Source organism: Ochotona curzoniae, unplaced genomic scaffold (assembly GCF_017591425.1).
Source record: "Ochotona curzoniae isolate NIBS_2020 unplaced genomic scaffold, NIBS_Ocur_1.0 scaffold_4505, whole genome shotgun sequence".
NCBI lineage: Eukaryota > Metazoa > Chordata > Mammalia > Lagomorpha > Ochotonidae > Ochotona > Ochotona curzoniae.
The window spans coordinates 1086857-1103435 of record NW_024467118.1 but is presented as its reverse complement, the minus strand read 5'-3'; the positions used below and the strand labels follow the sequence as shown (position 1 = coordinate 1103435).

General features: G+C 54.7%; 1 protein-coding gene across 1 annotated transcript in view; it reads right to left on the bottom strand.

Moving 5' to 3' along the window:
- GRK4 (G protein-coupled receptor kinase 4) overlaps nucleotides 1-16579 on the bottom strand; it is a 58269-nt gene that overhangs the window by 22614 nt on the left and 19076 nt on the right. The window contains exons 4-7 of the mRNA XM_040966108.1: nucleotides 14974-15051; nucleotides 9895-9998; nucleotides 6393-6485; nucleotides 5678-5741 (exon numbers count right to left, since the gene is read on the bottom strand). Coding sequence (XP_040822042.1) covers nucleotides 5678-5741; nucleotides 6393-6485; nucleotides 9895-9998; nucleotides 14974-15051 — 339 coding nt within the window. The remainder of the gene's footprint in view (nucleotides 1-5677; nucleotides 5742-6392; nucleotides 6486-9894; nucleotides 9999-14973; nucleotides 15052-16579) is intronic.

Sequence of the window (16579 nt, the reverse complement as noted above, 5' to 3'; positions counted from 1 at the left end):
AAAAAGATTTTAATTATTTACTTTTGAAAAGAAAGAGTTCCAGAGAGAGAGAGATCTTCTATTCGCTCGTTAAGCCCCCTGAATGGCTGCACCTGCCCAGGCTGGGCCAGGCCAAAGCTGGACTAGAGGAACTGCACCCAGCTCTCGCACGCCACCACGGCTTCAGGCCTTTCCAGGGCACTGAACTTGAACCGGCCCCTGGAGGGGATGGTTCCGCTTACTCCGCCACGGGGCAGGTCCCTCTGTCTGCCATCTCTTAGACCACACTCTGTGACAGTCCTTCCCGTTAAGGTCCAGCAACAGTCTGATGAGAAGTGGACATGAAGGTGTTTAACGTACCTCTTCCTGAATCATGAATTCTTGTTTCTAGAAAGTTCTTAGGAGAATAAAGTGAATTTAACTTTGTGTTTCATAAATTTCAAGACAGGAACCAATGGAAGGCGTTGCTTCCAGGTGATCATGATTGCATCTGCTTAACAAGGGCTCTGTTCGTCTATTTCATTTTTGTAGGGCCGATGCTGCAGTGTGCCAGCAGCCCACATCAGACCGGGGGAGCCCCAGCTGTTCTATTTGCAGTCTAGCTCCCTGCTAACGTGCTTGGGAAAGCAGCAGATGACGCAATTACTCAGCTCCTGCCACCCATGAGAAGACCTGCACGGCCCTGGGTCCTGCCTTGCCTCAGCTCAGCTCCTGTGCACGTGGAGGACGTCTCTGTGTGTGTGTGTCTGTCTCCGCCTCTCCCCCTCTGCTATTCAAACAAATAAATTAGGCTTTTTTTCAAAAGCAAGTTTTAAAATATGAAACTAAAAAGATTAGTTATTAAAAAGTTCAAAACTATAGGGACACATATTTGACAGTTCCGATGTTACACTTTCCTGTCCTTAGGCAGCTCTTGCAGTACTGCTTCTATATTATCTCAGCTTTACGTTATGCACGTCTTCCAACACTGCACGGAGACCGCAGCACACGCAAGGCCTGACAGCAGCTCACTGCTGACCCCCGCGTGGCATCCCGAGTCCACGCACAGCACACCCCCACAGGACTGCTCTAAAAACAAATACGTTACACATCAATAAAATAATCCTGCTGATAAAAGTGACATGAAGTTCAGTGTGGAAAGTTTGTCCCGGTAACATCCTGCTGTGAACACAGGCAAGCAGGGGACACATTTGCTGCCATCACCTCTGCCAGTGAGAGCAGCGGCGGCTCACGTCACAGGGCGACAGCCCAGCACCTGTCATCCTGTACTTGCAGGGTGACCAGCTCCTCACTAGCAAATGCTTTACAAGATGACTACTAGAAATGTGCTTAGGGGCCCAGTGTGATAGTGTAGCGGTTAAGGTCCTCATCCTGAACATGCCGGGATACCATTTGGGTGCAGGTTCTAATCCCAGTGGCCCCACTTCCCATCCAGCTCCCTGCCTGTGGCCTGGGAAAACAATAAAGGATGGCTCAAAGCCCTGGGACCCTGCACCTGTGTGGGAGACCCAGAATAGCTCCTGGCTCCTGGCTTCAGATCAGCTCAGCTCCAGTTGTTGTGGCCTCTTGGGGAGTGAATCATTGTTTGATGAGATTTTCCTCTCTGTCTCTCCCTCTCTCTGTGTATCTCTGCCTTTCCAATGAAAAATAAATAAATCTTTTTAAAAAATGTATTTAGGACCCATCACAGTAGCCTAGTGGTTAGAGACCTCCCCTTGCAACCACTGGGATCCCATGTGGCGCCGGTTTGTGTCCCAGCAACCCCACTTCCCGTCCAACTTCCTGCTTGTGTCCTGTGAACACAGTGGATGCCCCAGGGTCTTGGGACCCTGCACCCATGTGGGAGACCTGAAAAGGCTCCTGGCTTCGGATCGGCTCAGTTCCAGCTGCTGCAGCCAGTTGGGGAGTAAACCAGTGGGTGGAAGATCTTCCTCTCTGTCTCTCTTCTTCTCTGAGTATCTGACTTTCCAATTAAAATAAGTAAATCTTTAAAAACAACAAAAAATGTGGGCCCGGCGGTGTGGCCTAGCAGCTAAAGTCCTCGCCTTGAACGCATAGGGATCCCATATGGGCGCCGGTTCTAATCCCAGCAGCTCCACTTCCCATCCAGCTCCCTGCCTGTGGCCTGGGAAAGCAGTTGAAGACGGTCCAAAGCTTTGGGAACCTGCACCTGCGTGGGATACCCGGAAGAAGTTCCTGGCTCCTGGCTTCAAATCGGTGCAGCACCGGCCACTGCGCTCACTTGGGGAGTGAATCATCAGATGGAAGATCTTCCTCTCTGTCTCTCCTCCTCCTCTCTGTATATCTGACTTTGTAATAAAAATAAATAAAACTTAAAAAAAAAAAAAAAAAAACAGGGCCCGGCGCGGTGGCGCAAGTGGTTAAGTCCTCGCCTTGCACGCCCGGGATCCCATATGGGCGCCGGTTCTAATCCCGGCAGCCCCGCTTCCCTTCCAGCTCCCTGCCTGTGGCCTGGGAAAGCAGTGGAGGACGGCCCAAAGCTTTGGGAACCTGCACCCGCGTGGGAGACCCGGAAGAGGCTCCTGGCTTCGGATGGGCATAGTATCGACCCGTTGCACTCACTTGGGGAGTGAATCATCGGACGGAAGATCTTCCTCTCTGTCTCTCCTCTCTGTATATCCGCCTTTCCAATAAAAAAATAATAAAAATAAATCTTTAAAAAACAAAACAAAACAAAACAAAACAAAAAACGTGTCTAGCCACAGCGCTGTCGTTTAGTCTGGGCACCCCTGTCTTTGCGTAGCTCCTCCATCCATAATTGAAGATAAACTCTTGTATATGGAACTGTCGGACAAAGGTGAGGAAGCAGGTCAGAGTCCAGGCACGGCAGCAGCAGCTGGACCGGATGCTCACATGGCCCTCACTGCGGCCAGGCCCAGACTACCACTCCACTACTGAGGACAAGGTCACACAGCCAAAGGGGACAGGCTGGGAACTTGACCTGGGGTCTGTCTGCCAGCCCTCCAAGCATGAGTGCAGCGCGTCTGTTGCTGCCGCAGATGCCTGGCAGCAGGCCCGTCGGCCCAACGCCCTTTCCACTGCCCATGTTTCAGATGGGCACACTCATTTCAGAGGACTTAAAACTCAAGCAGAATAGTTGCTGTTGAAAACATACGGCCAGCTCTGTCTGCCCTTGCGAGCCCTGTGGGCTCGGGTGTCTGCGCCCGGAACCTGCAGTGGCATCAGCAGGGCGTGTGGCCAGCATTCACAGCTCACCACCTTCGGGGCTGCACTCACAGAATAACACCCACAACGAGCTCGTGTGAAATCAGCAGGGTGTGCTCATCCACTTAATCATTTGCTTGGAAATCAAAGTAAATGTGTTCAAAAGTGATTCATAAAATCACAACTTCCACAAGGTTCCCAACAACTCGGATCTGCTTCCGGGCCTGAGCACGCCACCTGCCGGCCAAGGCCTGCTCAGCAGGCAGCACACAGCACAGCCAGCCTGAGTCCCGGGTCAGCGTCCTGCGATGCCACGTGCGGCAAGGGGAGTGCCCGCCCACATGTACATCCCCACGTCGGCCTGGCTCTGTCCCTCAGGTGAATTTTGTTTTAAAAATTCGTTTATTTTTGTGGGAAAGTCAGATATACAGAGAGAAGGAGAGAAAGATCAAGATCTTCCACCCACTAGTTCACTCCACAAGTGACTGTAAGGCCAGAGCTGAGCTGATCTGAAGCCAGGATCCAGGAGCCTCCTCTGGGTCTCCCACGTGGCAAAGAAGCAGATGATGGCCCCCTGAGCCCCTGTGCCAGACCAGGAGCTCCTGACTTCTGGCCCCCTGGTTCTTGGCTGCAGCTGGTTCCTGGTCCCCTGGCTCTTGGATCTGGCTCCTGGTTCCTGGCTCTGGCTCCTGGTTCCTGGCTCCTGGCTCTGGCTCCTGGTTGCTGGCTCCTGGCTCCTGGCTCTGGCTCCTGGTTGCTGGCTCCTGGCTCCTGGCTCCTGGCTCTGGCTCCTGGTTGCTGGCTCCTGGCTCCTTGCTCTGGCTCCTGGTTGCTGGCTCCTGGTTCCTGGCTCTGGCCCCTGGTTGCTGGCTCCTGGCTCTGGCTCCTGGTTGCTGGTTCCCGGCTGCAGCTGGCTCCTGGCTTCTAGCTCTGGCTCCTGGCTCCTGGCTGCAGCTGGCACAGTTGCTTGGAGAATGAGCCAGTAGGTGCAACAGCTTTTGCCTCCCCATTATCTTTCCTTCTCTCTGCAATTCTGCCTTTCAAATAAAACATTTTTTGGTAATTAATTTTTAGGTATTTTTAAGATGTATTTATTTTTATTGGAAAGTCAGATTTACAGAGAGAAGAAACAGAGAGGAAGATCTTCCGTCCACTGGTTCATGCTCCAAGTGACCACAATGGGCAAAGCTGAGCCAATGTGAAGCCAGGAGCAGGAACTTCTGGGTCTCCCACGCGGGTGCAGGGTCCCAAGGCTCTGACCCGTCCCCCACTGCTTTCCCGGGCCACAGGCAGGGAGCTGGGTGGGGAGTGGGCCGTCCTCGACTGCTTTCCCGGGCCACAGGCAGGGAGCTGGGTGGGGAGTGGGCCGTCCTCGACTGCTTTTCTGGGCCACAGGCAGGGAGCTGGACGGGAAGTGGGCCATCAAGACATGAACTCATATGGGATCCCGGAGCATGCAAGGACTTAGCAACTAGGCTACCGCGCTGGGCCCAATACATATATTTAACAATGCTCTCTACACTACATGAATTTAGGTGCTAGTCCTAAATTAGAGAAACAGAATAACAAATAATGTGGAGACAGAATAATTAACTTTTCATTTCATTTACTTATTAAATGAGACAGAGTGATAGTGAACGCATACGTGGGCTCACTTTGCACAAACCCCCCCAGGACTCGGCAGGACCAGAGCTGAAACAGCAGCCAGGAGCCAGCAGCCCATTTATGCGCTCGTCTGCCCTGCTCCTGCCTCTCTTAGCAGCAGCTCCACCCAGGCAGGACGATGTGGGGCTGGCACCTCAGCGTAGGCTCAGTGCTCACCCTCAGAAGGACCTGCATCTGACTGCGTCCGGACATTAACACAGGAAAATTGCTTCTGTCATAAATATGAGCCTGGCAGGACAGATGGAGCCAGTGCATCCTGGCTGTTCCACTTCTGACCCAGCTCTCTGCTAAGGCACCTGGGAAAGCAACGGACAATGGCCAAGTGCGTGCGCCCTGCAGCCGCACGGGACAGCTACCTGGAGTTCAGGGCTGCTGACTCGGCCTGGCCCAGTTCTAACAACTGTGCCCCTTGCGGAGTGAACCAGTGGGTGGAAGGTAGCTCTCTCTCTCTCTTTTTGTGTCTTTGAAATAAATAAATCTTAAGAATAAAAATACCAGATTCTCATAGTTGGCCAAAATTGCCAAAATACATTGGAAGGAAACAATACAGCAATAAAACTGGACATTACCCCAAGCTGGAGTCTTTCAATGTCCTGGCTGCCTGCCCACCCGGTAGCTAAGCACCACACACACCTGGCACACCTCAGTGCCCAGCTGTGCCCGGCTGTCTGCCCACCCTGCACGCACCTGGCACACCTCAGTGCCCGGCTGTGCCTGGCTGTCTGCCCACCCTGCACGCACCTGGCACATCTCAGTGCCCGGCTGTCTGCCCACCCTGCATGCACCTGGCACACCTCAGTGCCCGGCTGTCTGCCCACCCTGCATGCACCTGGCACACCTTACTCACCTCTCCGAATCCGCCTTTCCCCAGAACTCTGTAGTATCTAAATGTGTTCTTCGTCACTGGTTGCCTAATTAATTAAAAGGGAAAGTGTGAGGTCTCTAGGACACCACTGTTGTGCAGCAGAAAAGCCCACCTTCCCATCCTGGCCCTGCTTCCTGAGGCACGCTGTGCCAAGGGGCGCCCAGCACACAGAGGCACGAGGCACAGTGAGACTGTCTCCCCTGCAGCCCCGCCGGCCTCCCTGGACTCGGGCCTAGCCTAGGGACACTCCCGGCCGCTCAGAGCCAGCAAGGACAACGCTGAGAGCACGCGGGCTTGGCAGAGGACCTCCGGAGGGCCTCGCATCCCACAGCCCGACGATGATTGAGCTAACACCGGGAACTATCAGCAGCAGCAGTGACGCCAACAGTGCCAGGAGCAGCTGTTCGCTTCACCAACCACCGTGCTGCGCACAGCCCCACTGGGTGACGGAGGGCGGCTGTCAGCGTGCCAGGGCAAAGGCAGGAGGGGCCAACCCTGCACGACAGGCCTAACTGCATCTTAGAAAGAAAGGAGAATGAACTGAATAGAAGAAACCATAGAATCTTGTACATAGTAGTAACTCCTGCACAAAACATCACATACAACTTAGGATTTCCAATAGTTTGGAAATATATGGTTCAATCAATACGTACTATGGCATGCTTGGACCTGCTCCACTCAGCTGATTAGTACATACCTTTCCAGCCATTTCCATTGTAAAAATCGAGAAAAATACGAGCTTTCTTGGTATTCTTGAAATGGTTTTTTGCTTAAGTAGCCATGGACAAGTCTAGAAGAGAGATTTCATGCCATTACACTCACGTGTTGCATTCCACCCTGCCCAGAGCTGTGCGTCGGGGTGACAGCACGAGGGTTTGCGGCTCGGCCGCGTGGGCGGAATGCGCGGCTGCGGCGGCCCCCAGGCCCAAACCCCCAGCCAGACAAGGTGAAATTCACACAAAATGAAACCATTTCACTGCAGCGTCGGAGGGGCTTCCCTGTGCGCACACACTTTAGGGGGGTGACTCGGCAGGACGCCACTGCGAAGACACGACTCCGTGCACAGGGGGCTGCGCCGCGCATGCCCGGAGTGCGGCTCTGGGCACAGCAGACAGGACAAAGCGCTCGCACGTGACCCTGAAGGCAAAACGCCACTCAACCCACGCAACACTGCTCGAAAAACCGCGCAATGAGGCTTGCTTCTTGGCTCTTACTGCCAATGCTGCCGTGGAAGTGGTGCTTCTCACTCGGAGAACAGATGCGGGAACGTGGCCTGCTGCTCACGGAGCAGCCGGCGGACAGCGGCTGGGCCTGGAGGAAAGGCCTCCGCCGCAGCAGGAGAGGCCTGGCAGGCTGGCCAGAAGTCAGCCAGAGGCGGGAAGAAGCATGGGCGCCCGGGCACGGCCCCCTGGCAGGAGGGCAGTTTATCGGGGGAGTTGCCAGGAGGTGCAGAAGTGAAGGAACTGGCAACCACGCCAGTATTCCCACTGAGGCGTGACTTCTGAGCAAGCCGTGTGGTTTGCTTCGCTGTAAAGCAGGCTCCACGGCTCCTAGGAGTCCAGTGTCCCTGCAGGGCTGCGCCTCCAGGCTGTGGAAGCCTTCTCTCCAGAGATCACTGCACGTGCACAGCACAACCGCTCTGAGGAAGGCTACTGGGTGTCTGCCTGCTTTCTGGAAGAATCTCACCCACATGAACAAAGGGTCTGTGGGTCGTCAGGCACGCTTGAGGGTGTGACAAAAGGCTAGACTGTTCCACACAGCTCCTGCTGCAGTGCAGGAAGCTGTGGCCTGACCCCGTCCGTGTCACCTGCTCGCCCCCTCTGCCCAGCAGGCTTGGAGCAGCTGCAGGGTGCTGCAGAGCGTCAGCTGAGGTGAAAGCAGCTTTGCTGGGAAGTGAGTCTGTGAAGCCCAGACCCCAACCGTGACCCCAGCCATGACCCCAGCCCAGATCTCAGCCCTGACCCCAGCCCAGACCCCAGCCGTGACCCCAGCCTGACCTCAGCCGTGACCCCAGCCCTGCTAGCACCGGCCTCACACTCTGCATAGAGTAACAAGGCTGACAGCCGCCTTCACTTCCCAGGGCAGCTCCCCAGCCTCCTCACCTCAGAAACCCACTTTTCCACTGCCCAGCAAAATAGACCCATCACCCACACGTCAAGAAGCTGTGACACAGAAACCCTTCCACAGACTTCCACAGACTCACCTTGGCCCCTGCAGCTGTGGCCCCCCTCTGCAGCCCCCCCCCCCGCAGCTCCCTCCCTCTGTGGCCCCCGCCCCCCGCAGCCCTCCTCTGCCATGAGAAGACAGCAGGCAGGGGAAGCTTCCTGATCTACAATCAGGAGCAAAGGTTGTGGGGGTTGTAACAATCCAGAAATGAGGCAGAATACTGTCGCTTGGGCAGTCCCTCATAGTGTCTACCCAGAAGTACACTGCTGTGTGCACAGACTTCAGGGAGAAATTACTTGACAGAAAGAATTCCACTAGAAAGACAATGAATACAAATAAATACAAAGACAACGAATGCGATTGCCTCCCAGTGCTGACAGTTCCAAGGGCCTGCAGGAGGGACAGGCCAGGCCTGGAGGCAATCACCTGGCCGAGACGCCAGGAAAGGCACAGAAGGGCCAGCAAGCTCTTTACACGAAGCCCCTTTCTGGCTTCCACAGTCAGCCTCGGGCGCTGGTGAGCCTCCAGTGCCTCTCGGGTGTCGCCCCGCTGGGTGTCTGAGCTGTGCCTCAAGCCCAACAGGCCCCAGGCAGGCACGGTCAGCAGGCCTCACCATCGCACTGTCACCTCTGTTCAGGCCACCACGCAAGCTCCCCTGGAATACTGCGACAGCCTGAAAGGCCCAGCTCATAGACCCACCCTTGCGCCTTCCAACCATGCTCTGCCACTGCACTCAGAGCAGTCCCAAAGTACACCAGGGACGGGCCTCGAGGCCCATGATGTCTCAGCTGATTCTCTGCCTGCAGGAGCAGTTCCTGTCCCGGCTGCCCCACTTCCCATCCAGCTCCCTGCTGCAGCCTGGGAAAGCAGTGTGGGCGGCTCAAGTACTTGGGTTCCTGCACCCATGTGGGAGACTTGGAAGAAGATCCTGGACTCAGAGAGACTCAGCTTTGGCCATCGTGGCAATTTGAGGAGTGAATCGTGCGTGGAAAGTCTCTCTCGGTGAGGTGACTCTCCCTCTGTCTGTAAACATGCCCTTCCAATAAAAATACACAAGTGTGTGTGTGTGTGTGTGTGTGTGTGCGCACACGCGCGTAAGGCACAGCAGAAAACAGGCCTTAGGCACAGCAGGTTCAGTTGGGCCTCTCCTCTATCGGAATGCTGGCTGGGATCTGCTTGTTCTGTTTCTAATCCAGTTCCCTGCTATCTGTGAGGCAGCAGGGGGTGGCTCAGTGCACCTGCTCCGGCCCGTGGGAGACCCCGTGCAGCTCCTGGTTCCTGCCTCTAGCCTGGCCTGGTGCTGGCTCATGTGGGCATTTGCGGACAAGCAGAGGGTCGATATTTCCGCCTCTTTCTTGTCTCTGCCATTCTAACTTCAAAAGTAAATTAATTTTGAAACACTCACTGGCTACATCACTCAAAGCTAAGGCACATCTGTCCCCGGCTGCCTGGCCCCAATGTTCCCTCCTGTGGAACAAGCGGATGGCTACTTAGGTACACAAGGGCCTCCCGTTCCCAGGTCCAACCCCTCAGGAGTGTGGGCTGACGAGCCAACCAGCTCTGCCTTCCCATTCTGCTGTCCACACTGCAGAAGACTCACAGAAAAGCCCTGCCCATGGCAACCTAGGGGCTAGAGTTCTCACCTGGTGTGCCTGGGACCCTGTATCCCGGCAGCCCCACTTCCCATCCCGCTCCATGCCTGTGGCCTGAGAAAGCAGTGGAGGACGGCCCAGAGCCTTGGGACCCTGCACCTGTGTGGGAGACCCAGAAGAGGCTCCTGGCTCCTGGCTTTGGATCTGGCTCAGCTCCAGCGATTGCAGTGAATGGAAAATCTTTCTCTCTGTAAATCTGATTTTCCAATAAAAAATACAATCTTAAAGAAAAAAAGATAAAAAGAAAAGCACCAGTGTCCAAAAAGGCCCTTGTGGCCCGCCCGGCTTTCAGCGAGCGGGGCCCGCGCCAGAGCCCTGTGCACGTGTGTGACCCTGGTCAAGCCCACGAGCCACGTGCAAGGCCACGCACAGACCACTTACCCAGCACACTCCTCAAAGACTTTTCTAGAGGGGTTCTGCTTCAGCCTCAGCTTACATTCTTTCACCACAGCTGGAAGTATTTCTGGCAAAGAGATGGCCAACTTCTTGATTCAGCACAAATCAAACACATGACAGTTAGTGATTTCATAAACACACCAATGCTGTGCCTAAAAATAAAGGCAGGAATTACAGATCATGCATTCCCCTCACCCGCTCGCCATTCCCCATCTCCGCGTGGGCCCATCAGCACACCCAGCGGAGGGCAGGAAACCTGACAGCTGTGCCCCCTCCCCAACGGCTTGGCGGCAACAGCCAGAGGAGAGAAGCAGGGCGAGTGGCACACAGTGGCACAACCGGCAGCCTTGAAAGGAAGGGGGTCAGCCAAGGTGCCACCAGAACCTTGGCAACAGCAGGCACAAAGGAACTGCTTCCTCTTATTCGGTCCTGGGAGAGCTAGATGGAGAGAGAGAGGTGCAAGGGGGTGCCCTGGAGAGGGCACGTTCTTAGGAGTGCCTCTCGATCCTGCTGACGACGGGCAGAGCCCCTGGAGCCTCCCAGAGAGCCTGTTTTTTGCATGTTTATTTTATTTTATTGGAGAAACACAGAGAAGGAGACAGAAAGATCCTCCGTAAACCAGTCTACTTCCCAAGTGGCCACAATGGCCAGAGCTAAGCTGATCCAAAGCCAGGAGCCTCTTCCAGGTGTCCCACATGGATGTAGGGTCCCAAGGCCCTGGGCCATCACCTGTGCCTTCACAGGCTACAAGCAGGGAACTGGATGGGAAGTAGACCAGTGTACAGGACCCTGGCAGAAGCGAGGCGAGGACTCAGCCAGCAGGCTGCCACGCCAGGCCCATGGGACCCTGGCTTCTGCGAGGCGAGGACTCAGCCAGAAGGCTGCTGCACTGGACCAGGGACAGAGTATTAGCTTTGCAAGATGGGAAGGTTCTAGAGACTGGTCACACAGCAAGGTCAGTGCACTTAACACCATTGAATGGCACACTTGGAAACAATTCAGGTAGAAAATGGAATGCTATTTGCATTTGGCCTAGTGGGGAAGGTGCTGGTTAAAATGCCCCCGCCCAGAACACCAGCCAGTTCACATCAGGGCCAGGACTGGGGGCTGGCTGGGCTGACCTGAGTTGGGCTAGACTGTAGTACCTGCCAGAATAAAGTGGAACTGGGTGCAGGCCAGGCCTAGCCAGGCTACAGCACACGGTGGATGCTGAGGGAAGGCAAGCGATGCCAGCCTGGGCCACAGCTCCCACCAACACTCTTCACCTGGAATGGTAGGCAAACACAGTAGGAGAGCTGTGGGGACTCCCTGCTGGGTCACTGCTGGTGAGCGTGAGATGGGACTGGAGGCAGACCAGGTGGGGCAGGGCCACAACATCTGTTGGCCTGCATGTTAGTTGGGTCAGGGAGAGAGCCAGGCTGGGCTAAGTGAACATATTCACTGGTGCATGAGTGAGTGAGGGCAGACTGGTTGGGCTCTGCTGCAGCAGGGGCTAGCAGGTGCCGGGACTAGGGGCAAGTCCTGTCAAGCTAGACTGCAGAACCACTAGGAAAGTGCAAGATCCAGGACTGGGAGCGGGCCTAGCAAAGAAACTGTGGACACCCCTTTGATGGGCTGTTGCTCCTACTGCTGAGCATAAGAACCAGGGCTGGGAGCTGGACAGGGGCACCTGCTGACATGAGTATAAACTGGATAGTGGAGCTGGTCGGGTTGAGCTAGTTTTCAGTGGACACTGAATGGGATATGGGATAAATTGGACCAGTGTGCTGCATATACCGGCATATACAGGAACTAGGGCCTGGTGGGAGTTATTGGGGGTAGCTCCAACTAGCCTGTAGTTCCCATTGGTGTATGTGTGGGCCGAGTGTGTGCTGGGCAGGGATGGTCTGGGCCGCATATGAGATGGGGCTAGGGACAGGACTGCTGGCACACACGGGAGTCAGGTTGGGGTCATCTCTGGTGAGTTTTCTTTGGGGACTCCCTTAACTGGACCACTAGACTAAGAATTCCAACCACGGTGACAATCACAGGAGCTGTGCGCTGACCGTGGGGTACATGGGTCACAACTGGGCCTGCTCGGGTGCTGGAGCCTGTGCGGTGGACGGCACGCCCAGAAGCACATCGGGACATGACAGCCAGTTCATCGAGGCCTGCAGAGGATGTCCAGGACCACGGAGGGCAGGACAAACTGCACAGCTCTCCCGGTGAAGTTTTGACAGAGAGTATCTGGGGGAGCAGAGACCCTAAGGTGGACTGTGTCAGCCAGTGGGCCTTGGGAGGACTTCCCCAAGCTTGGAACAACAAAATCAACACCTCAGAACTGCTGAACCTGCTTGGGCAGTGCCCTCAGAACAGGCTCCACACTGGGGACCCTGGGATGACCGCAAGTCATCCACCCCTGGGTGCCGTCCCCCACCCCTGGGTGCTGCCGTGGTTAGGCTGCTGGGAGTGGTCCTCTCCCCTGCTCTCCTCTTCCCCAGATACAGGGAGAAAAGGAGATTGGAGGCAGCTGTCTCATCCACGCTTCCCTATTCCTCGACCCTCCCCACCCTAATTGGTGGTCCACATGGCCATGCATCCTTCTCAACTATGGAAACATCATCCAAAATAAACTGAATTATTATTTTTTTAAATACCCCCCTCCACAGGCTGGTATCATGGCAGAGTGGTTTAGCCACCTGTGGCACTGGTATCCTCTATGGGAACTATCCCAAGTTCCCGTCACCACACTTCTAAACTTTTTCCCCACTTTTTACAAAGTTTACTTGTAAATGTACAACAGGCCCTAAGGTAACACTTCATTCTAGCATCCAGATACTGCAGCCAGGAATCCAGATGTCCAGACACGCAGGGGCTCAGGGGCAGTGTCACTACAGGTATAAGGGGCAGCTTGCTTTCTCCAGGTTTCCTAGTTGCACCTGTGGCCGTGGGCCTTTCTCTGCGGCCTGCGCCTTCCTTTCCAGTCCTTGAGCTTCTGGTCCTCTTCCTGGGCTTGCTTGCAAGCCTTACCCTCCTCATCCAGCTCCTTGGCCTGCCGCTTGGGGTGTTTCAGAGTCAGACATGGTGCCTGCCACACCAAACTTTTTTTTTTTTTAAAGATTTACTTATTTTTATAAGAAAGACAAATTTATCAAGAGAAGGAGAGACAGAATGGCCGCCACAGCCGGAGCTGAGCCCACTAGGAGCCAGGAGCCAGGAACCAGGAGCCTCTCCCAGGTCTGCCATGGGGGCTCAGGGTTCCAAGGCTCTGGGCCGTCCTCCACTGCTTTCCTAGGGCATAGGCAGGGAGAGGGATCAGACCTAGAGAAGCCAGGACACAAAGCAGCAACCATGTAAGATGCTGGTGCTACAAGGTAGAGGATTAGCCAGTTGAGTTATGGTGCCGGTCCCTAGCTGCTTCATTTCTGATCCAGTTCTCTGCTACCACACCAGAGAAAGTAGCAGAAGGTCGCCCAAGTACCTGACCCTTGCCACCCACGTGGGAGATGAGCTGGCTCCTGTCTTTGGCCTGGCCCACCCTGGCGTTGTAGCCATTCAGGGAGTGAACCAGCAGATGGAAGTCCTCTCCGTAATTCTGCCACTAATAAATAAATCAATGAAATGTCCACACCCCATTCTGGAGTAGTTGCTGCGGCTCCTACTCCACCTTCTGCTGATGCAGACCCTGCGTCACAGGGAGCGGCTCAGGTCACTGGTGCCTGCCAGCCATGCAGGAGACTTGGAGCAAGTCTCTGACTCCCAGCCTTGGTCCTGGCTGTTGCGGCCATGAAGAGTGAGTGAAGCAGCAGATGCAAGCTCCCATATGAGTGGCAGGGAACCAACCATGGAGCATCACCAACTGCCTCCCAGGCACACAGCAGCAGGAAAGCCGGTTCAAAGTGGAGCCAGGACATGAACAGGCATTCGGGTACAGGGTGGGAGCCTCAGGCGGCACGCTGCCTGTCCCTCACCATGCAATCCTAGAATCGTTTCTCTCTCCTGCATGGTCTCCCTTGCTCAGGAGAGAGGAGGGAAAAACGAGACTTTTACAAATCAAGACAATCTGTCCATGAAGTATTCCTTCTCCTGCCAAGCACTGTCATGTTCTAACGCCGTGTCTGAGGAGAACGCGTGAAGCTGACGACTGGGGATCACAAAGCAGTGACCCCGCTGCTGTGGGGCAGCTCGCCGGCCTGCCCCATTCCCAGGCCCAACTAAAACTTGCAGTCTCCACTTCCTTGGACCCATTGCTATTCTCTAACTTTCGTTTCTGTGTGTCTCATTCTTCACCACCATGAACCTCAGACTTCTCACCTGGAAATGGAGGTGATGGTTATAACTCGCGTGGGCCGCAGCGAGGATGCAATAATGCATGCACCAGGGCCAGGGCAATGGCTCAACGGGCTAACCTCTACCTGCAGTGCACTGGTTCATGTCCCGGCTGCTCCACTTCCCACGAGGCTCCCTGCTTGTGGCCTGGGAAAGTAGCAGAGGACAGCCCAAAGCATTGGGACTCTGCATCCACATTGGAAAATCAGATGGAATTCCTGGCTCCTGGCTTCAAAGCAACTCAGCTCTGGCCATTGTGGCCATTTGGGGAATGAGAAGATCTCACTCCCTTCTCTTTGTAAATCTGCCTTTCCAATAAAGATAAGCCCTAAGACAAGCAGAGAACAGAGTGCAGTGCCAAGGCTTACAGCAGCACTAATGCCAGGTGTGCTTGCTACGCTGTCCAGCGCAGGCCTGCTGAGAACTGAGGAACAAAGCAGGTGTCACTCCAGCACCACAGCACAGTGGAAGGACCCGTGACTCAAAGGCATATGGTATAAGATTTGCTGAAGTTTTCAGGAAAAACATCATTTGCTTCTATATCCTGCTCTGGTTAAACGCAGCAACGAAATTCTTTGAGTCACTTTTCTAAGGAATTTGTTAATCTTCTCAGTGAAACAAACAAGACAGAGGACCATTCTTACTAAACTAAAGCTTTAAGACATTTGCTACCTCTTATCCAACAATCAAGGGCTCTGCAAGCCAATTACTTCCCGAGTTGTTTGCAAACCTTACTGGGAACAGCAGAGCACACACCTCCTTGCTGAAGAACCCCTCCAGAATGGAGAGTCCGCGGCGTGCCTGGTCCTCGTCCACGGTCACTTCGTACTCCGCCTGTGGAGAAGCAGGAGCCGCGATGAGTGTCGGCAGCCCTGCAGCAGACGGCGCTCCGGGCGAGCCATCTCCAGGGCTTCCCTGGGACCCCGAGAGCAGGAAGGCAGGGCGAGGGCATGGGCTGCGCCGGCAGGTTAATAAAGCAGTAGAGTAATGCTTTCCCCGGCGTACTCTGTGGGACTATATTTTTGTCATTAACTCTAGCTAAGTAGAGTGAAATAAAATAAACAGCTTAGATTATTTTAGTCAACAATATTTCAGAAATGTCCAAGAGCATCAGGTGGCCGCCCCCCACCCCTGGGTGCTGCAGTGGTTAGGCTGCTGGGAGTGGTCCTCTCCCCTGCTCTCCTCTTCCCCAGATACAGGGAGAAAAGGAGATTGGAGGCAGCTGTCTCATCCACGCTTCCCTATTATTACAAAAGAAAGAAAAGAAAGGAGAAGAGGAGAGAAGAGAAGAGAAGAGAAGAAAAGAAAAGAAAAGAAAAGAAAAGAAAAGAAAAGAAAAGAAAAGAAAAGAAAAGAAAAGAAAAGAAAACAAAGGAAAGGAAACAAGTGCCATAGCCTAGTGGCTAAAGTCTTCACCTTGCACATGCTGGGATCCCATATGGGCGCTGGTTCTGCTTCAGACAGCCCACTTCCCATGCAGCTCCCTGCTTGTGGCCTGGGAAAATAGTCAAGGATGGCCCAAAGCTTTGGAACCCTGCACCTGCGTGGGAGACCTAGCGGAGGCTCCTGGCCTCTGGCTTCAGCTCAGCACAGCTCTGGCCATTGCGGCCACTTGGGTAGTGAACCAGCAGATGGAGCATCTTTATCTCTCCTCTCTAAATTTGGACAGCTGCGGGGAGTGGGAGCTGGCAGTGCAGGACACACACAGGTGGCAGCAGCCCTCGGCGGAGCTGACACTTCCAGGCCAGGGAGCAGCAGGCTCAGCAGACAGGCGAGCAGAACTGGAAATGAGGAGCGAGCCAACAGGGTGACCAGCACGTCAACGGCTGAAGCCCCAGATCGGCCAAGGCTGACGGCAGCTGGAGGCAGTGAGCCCTGCACAGCCAGGCCCGGCGTCCACGACCACCAAGCTGACAAGCTGCTCAGCACCAGCCCTGCCTGCTGGGATCACAGTGCTGTATGCCCCGTGACAACAGCCAGCACGCTGACAGTCCTATGGCCTGCACGGCCCGGGATGGCCTTCTGCTGTGCCCGCGCGACAGGCAGCAGTCCTCAGCCACTCGTACACTAACGGAGATGCCCAGGGGACGTCACCCGCGCACAGCTAAGACCAGGGAAGGGAGAGCATCGCAGACCATCGGGAGGGCTGACCCAAGTCTTCGAAAAATGTCCACAGCAGAGCTGTTCTTTCTTTCTTTCTTTTTTATAATTACATTGCATTATGTGACACAGTTTTACAGGTACTGGGATTCCCCCCACCCCTCCCCGCAGAGCTGTTTTTAACGCAGAAAAGCCCACTTAGCATAGTAGCTTCAGCCTGCTTCTGGAACATTCCACCATGCTGCGACTGAAGCCCACACAA